Source organism: Cibotium barometz, chromosome 9 (genome assembly GCF_041138505.1).
Source record: "Cibotium barometz isolate CiBa-2024 chromosome 9, ASM4113850v1, whole genome shotgun sequence".
In the NCBI taxonomy this organism is placed as follows: Eukaryota; Viridiplantae; Streptophyta; class Polypodiopsida; order Cyatheales; family Cibotiaceae; genus Cibotium; species Cibotium barometz.
Genome location: NC_141054.1, coordinates 39,267,084 through 39,272,550, shown reverse-complemented (window position 1 = coordinate 39,272,550; position 5,467 = coordinate 39,267,084). Strand labels below are relative to the sequence as shown.

Below are 5,467 nucleotides of genomic sequence, written 5' to 3'. Positions count from 1 at the left end.
CTGCTCCTCCTCTATGTGATCCACATGTTCCAGCCTGCGGTGATGGTACAACATCACTTCTTCAAAACGCCCGTGTACACTATTCTCTTTCTGTAGTGGGACTGCCAAGCCCACAGCTGCGACCCCCACAGAACCATGCCACAACAGTGACCCATGTTGGAATTGTTCAGTCAAAGAGCTATCTGATGACGAGGTAGATACATCAGAACACCAATACGTAAAATGATGGTCATCCTGTACTGGTTCTTTGCTTGGATCTTCTTCGCCTTCACAGCGCTCATCAATGGCTACACCAGGCTTCCATTCAGGTACCATGACCAGAACTGCTGCATCAATCATTTCTGCAATCTTTGTTACATCTTCATCTGCAAGGTCGAGCTCCTGAACCATCTCGCTAGCTACACACATTGCTGTATCACCCTCCACATCAAAGGGAAAATGGATGATGCGAACATGGCCTGTTCCTGTTGGTAGGAGGAGAAACATGTTAGTATATAAAGATAGGTTCTCATCTCACTTCCCTGTTTGAATTTGACTAGCTTAGACCTAACAAGAAAAAGATTCCACTGCACAAAGTACCATGGGAAATGAGCACCTTCTGCTGTGATCCGGAGACGCAGATACACAATGTCATTCTCCCTCCTTTTGCCCTTTAATCTAAAATCCATGTTCCTGACTGCTTTGTCTTCCTTCAAATCTGAAAATGCGAGCGACTTGATGGGATTTTTGGGAATGACCTGTTCGCTATACATCAGATTGCAAACTGCAGGTGTTGTCAAGGCATGAGAAGTGTTCGATGATGATTTTGCTTCTCTGTGGCCAAAGGTAAAGGTGGGTTTCAAAGATGCCTTATGCCAAAGTGCTCCAAAATCTTCAAATTCAATCCTACCCAGAACAGGTGGAAGATCCACTGGATCACGATCTTTGTCACACCGAAGAAACGGATCCATAAGAAGCTCCCTTGCAGGTAGTCGTCTGGAGGCAGTAGCGAGGCATTTCTCCACAAACTGGCGAAGCTCCACGTTTTTAAGCTTGTTTAAAGCAGCTGGTTTTATCCCCTGTTTGAACACAAAAAAGTGTAAACAATACATATAGCATTTAAATCCACAAGGTAACACTCTAGCAAAAACCATGTGATGTTGCCAATGCTCCATGTGTGCATTAACATCTACCCATGGAGAAAATTACCGATGAAACTTTCTTATATATCTGAGCCGCATTATTGCATTCACTGTATGGATACTCAAATGTGACCATCTCCAACAAGCACATGCCAAAAGAGTAGATGTCAACAAGTTCAGTGTATTCTTCCTCATACAATTCGGGAGCCATGAACTCGGGAGTGCCTGCACAGTGCCAAGATTTAAAACCTCAAAGACAAAAAGCATCTGTGTGCCCGTACCATGTATGTTAGTGTAAGCTTACCAATAACGCTGTGAGCTGCATGTGCCTGGCAAAGGATCGCCGCCAAACCGAGGTCTCCTATTTTCACTTCCCCATGGTTGCCATTTATGAAGATGTTGTCACACTTCAGATCACGGTGAATGATAGGTGGGTCGTGACTATGCAAGTATAAAAGGCCTCGTAAGATCTGGCAACACCAGTTCTTCACTGCTTTTATGTCAACGTGCTTGTGCCTCTTCCGATACCTGTACCATTATTTCACACAGTCCACCATGAGTGGAACTGCTGGGAGAAAAAGTCAATATGGTGGGCAGCCCAATGTCATGATGGCCACCAGCACTGCCAGCCCTAAATAACAAGAACAGCTCACACTTACTGTCTCAGTGTGCCTGAAGTGAAAAATTCAGTTATGAAGTTGATCCTGTTTGTCTTCATATCAACCCAAGAATGGTAAAATTTGATAATGTTTTTATGTTTCAGAGTTTTCAATAGATGGACTTCTGAGTATAGCCGCTCCAGATCCTCAGGAGAACGAAGGACATCTTGCAATTTGATCTGATTCCAAGCCACTTCTATGCCATCTACCTCATCAAAACCCCGGTATCTATCCAGCAAGTCAAGGTTGCACACAAAATTAATATGTTAAATTTTTCACATTAACAATTATTAGAAATATTTAAAAAGAAACACAGCATGATAAACAGCATGTAGGATACACAGTCTTGAAGGCCCCTTTGCCAAGAACCTCCTTGTACTGTATAATCAAACAAGAAAGGTCAGGAAACGTACCATGTATGCAAACTAATGCTTTAATATGCTTAACCTGCTTACAAGTAAGCCTACACGATGCTTTCAGGATGCAAAACCCACATAGACATATATGTATACATGACATACTTCATACAACCTTCAACTTCGAGTGTAAGAACAACTAAGAGTACATGTAAAAAACTTACCCGAATGTAACGCCCAGTTGGATCAGATTCTTCGACCTCACACTCAGTGTACTCATCACCCTTGCTGTCATCTTCTCCATGCAAGCAAGTAGTATTACCATTGCAAGTGGAGCCTTGCATTATGTACCGTCAAGGTAATCAAGAAGAAAACTCAATGCATGTAATCCAGCAACAGATGACTACTGAGGCTGTGTTTCTGATTAAGTATGACAATGTATAATGAACAACTGTGGTCAAATTTAATCGATGAAAACTATGTCTTTTTCTTGCATAAGCTGTACAGCATCAAGATGGCCCAACCGGACAGATTTTTAGAGTACCCAAGATCAGAATCAACCCTCAATCTGATGGATGATGAGAAGTGCCCAGTATCAGAAACAATCCCCAAATTGATGGATGAGAAGGACCCAATATCAAATAAAAGATAGCCTGTATCAGAAATCGCCTTGATTGTAGATCAACAACATCAGAGATGAAGAACATGGATGAGAGGCATCAAAGACGAGCATCTGACCATGGATCACAAGTGCCCACTATGGGAAAGTTGTACGACCGGATAGAGACAAGCCCCTGAGCCCATACAGATGCAGATGGGACAGCATAGGAGGAAAGAAACAATTTTGGGGGAGAGAGAGAGAGAGAGAGAGTATGTGTGTGTGGAGAGAGAGAGAGAGAGAGAGACCCACGAGCAAATCCGGGCAGGCAGGCAGGCAGCAAGGAAAAGCTGGTAGAGAGTAGAAAGGAGTGTAGTACCTAATTCGGGGGGCGGGGAAGAGAGAGAGAGAGAGAGAGAGAGAGAGAGAGAGAGAGAAGCTCAGCAATTCCCAAGAGCCAAACCTGGCTTCTTCATGTTTGTTGGTTGTTTGTTCTTGCTGTTGCAGCAGTGGTCTTCTCCACTAGTGGCGCAGCAGGCTATGGTCCACGAGAAAAGGGAGAGAGAAGGCACCTGGCGCAGCTGTGGATTCCCAATAAAATATGAGGAAGTGTGCATTGTGTGGGTAGTAAAAGCTTTTTTGCTTTCTTACCATTCAAACCGCATAGAAAAGCACACGATGCGCGCGACTGCCCTCTTACTGCCTTTTGCCGGTCGCTCGTCGGCGCCAACCGGTTGACCCCGCCGTCCAACCAGTTACCAAATTCTACCCGAAAAACATGAAATTTGTCCTATTTATAAACCTCCCCATTGGGCGCCAAATTTCAGTCATTTACAGCATAATTTGTGGTTGCATGTGGGCATTTTTTGCCATAAAATACACCTCTTATATTGAGTGATCGTCAAAAAAAATAAGGTAAATTGTAAAAAAAACCGGCATTATTCCTACTAAACCCGTCATTTTGAAGGGTGACCCCACCCGTAAAAAATTATCCTTGATCTCATGATATATATTTTACAGGCTCTTTCTCACTTAACTAAGCCTAATGGGAAGTTAACTAGGCCTCCAATCATCCCCACATTAAGTACATTATTGATTCTAGATGTCTGCCGATTATTCATGAAACTAGCCCATGGGAAATAGCCCTTAGAAGTCAAGGACTTGAGCATTTCTACTTAAGGTCTTTTCTCGCTCTACAAAGCTTGAAGTTGCACAACACATAGGTGTGGAAGTTCAACCTAACTTCTCCCTACCCCTCCTCAAGTTCTTGACAAAATTAAGATGTGTGTGCATATTAAAATAAAAACATCCTTAGAAGCGCTCCATTTCGATTGCTAGAATAAAAACAAGAGTAGAATTGCCTTTGTTGGCTACTAGGAGAGAGATGGAGAAGAGAGATAAAAGAAGAACAAGAGAGCGATACAGAGAAAGGGAGAGAGAGAGAGAGCAACATATTGAGATAACATTTTCTTTTTTGTAGCTAAATTTTTAAATGTTCCATAAGCAAAAAAAGTATTGTCATAGGCTACCTTCTATAAAGGCTAACCAAAAAGACATAGAGTCTTGGTATCTTGTTAGATTTTGTACCCTAGGAGTGTCTAAAAAAAAGTCCCACAATTTTCATTCTTATAATCACAAAACGATCAAACTTCACTGAAGGGAGAGCAACCTCGACTCCTTAGGTGGCAAGACTCCCTCCCATCAGACAAGGCTATGTGACGGCTATGTGACAACTTGACTCATGGCATCTTCAATTTGATTTTTAATGGGAATGCCATACACTTACATTCCCAACATCATATGCGCAACATGACTCATCGCTTTCAAGGGTTACTCAAGGAGCTTATGATAATGCATGAATGGGAAATCTTGTAAGTCCAATACTCTACTCCTCCTATGATGTAAAAAGACCCATTGGATGCCTACACATATCATTTACCCCCCTCAACTAGCAACTTTGCTGCCCAAACACATCGCCTCACCGTGTGTACCTCCTCAGGGATTTGTGGGGGCTTTGCAAGGCTTAGAGGTTTCTAATCAAACATGGTTTGGCAATTGTTCTAGATGCTTCCTTCTAAGCTCCATTCACAAAAGATTTTTCTTTTAACTTGATACAAGTCAAAATATAAAATCAAATGATACAAGTATTTTTTTAATAGGGGACTTTCAACCAAAATCTTGAAGCTCCAATCACCAAAATTGGGGGAGAACCAAGAATCAAAACATGATGAAGCCACCTAATTATGTGATGAGATAAACGTCAAGGATAAGCCAACCCAAAAGACATGTGTATAACGGATTAAATTTTTTTACATTTATTGAAATGCTTACCTCTCTTTATACCCAAGGGTGGCCATAGATGCTCCTAAGTTATGAGGACCTTAGAATCATGGGGTGGCTCATCCTCAAACCCTTTGAGCCTTCTCTAAACTGCAAGAATTTTTTAGCATTTTAAAGTGCAACCCAAACGTGATGAATTTCAAGATGTAAACAGGCATTTATTTCAATACCTTTATTTCGGAATCAATGCATTATCTAAGATGTGAATGCATTATAACGATAACCCCAAATCATCTTTTACATCCTTCCTTGAAAGACTTGCACAATGGTAAGAATTTACGTTTTGGATCTTGCTGTTTCCATCATGCCCATCAAAAAATAAATAAAGGTGATGCTCACACACGTAGTGTGGACATACATACAGAGATTTGGTGCATCATAGGACACATCTAT

General features: G+C 41.7%; 1 protein-coding gene across 2 annotated transcripts in view; it reads right to left on the bottom strand.

The window, feature by feature from the left end:
• Nucleotides 1–5,158, bottom strand: part of LOC147635564 (putative serine/threonine-protein kinase WNK9) — a 6,404-nt gene extending 1,246 nt beyond the window's left edge. Inside the window, exons 1-7 of one of the 2 annotated variants that reach the window (XM_086802900.1) lie at nt 2,361–5,158; nt 2,121–2,158; nt 1,781–2,008; nt 1,426–1,649; nt 1,189–1,346; nt 596–1,058; nt 1–464 (exon numbers count right to left, since the gene is read on the bottom strand). The exon at nt 1–464 is cut by the window's left edge and continues 1,246 nt beyond it. In XM_086802900.1, the coding sequence (XP_086659026.1) occupies nt 1–464; nt 596–1,058; nt 1,189–1,346; nt 1,426–1,649; nt 1,781–2,008; nt 2,121–2,158; nt 2,361–2,480 (1,695 nt within the window). In that variant the 5' untranslated portion in view covers nt 2,481–5,158. The remainder of the gene's footprint in view (nt 465–595; nt 1,059–1,188; nt 1,347–1,425; nt 1,650–1,780; nt 2,009–2,120; nt 2,159–2,360) is intronic. The other variant, XM_086802901.1, reaches the window with a different exon arrangement.
• Nucleotides 5,159–5,467: the final 309 nt, after the last annotated feature.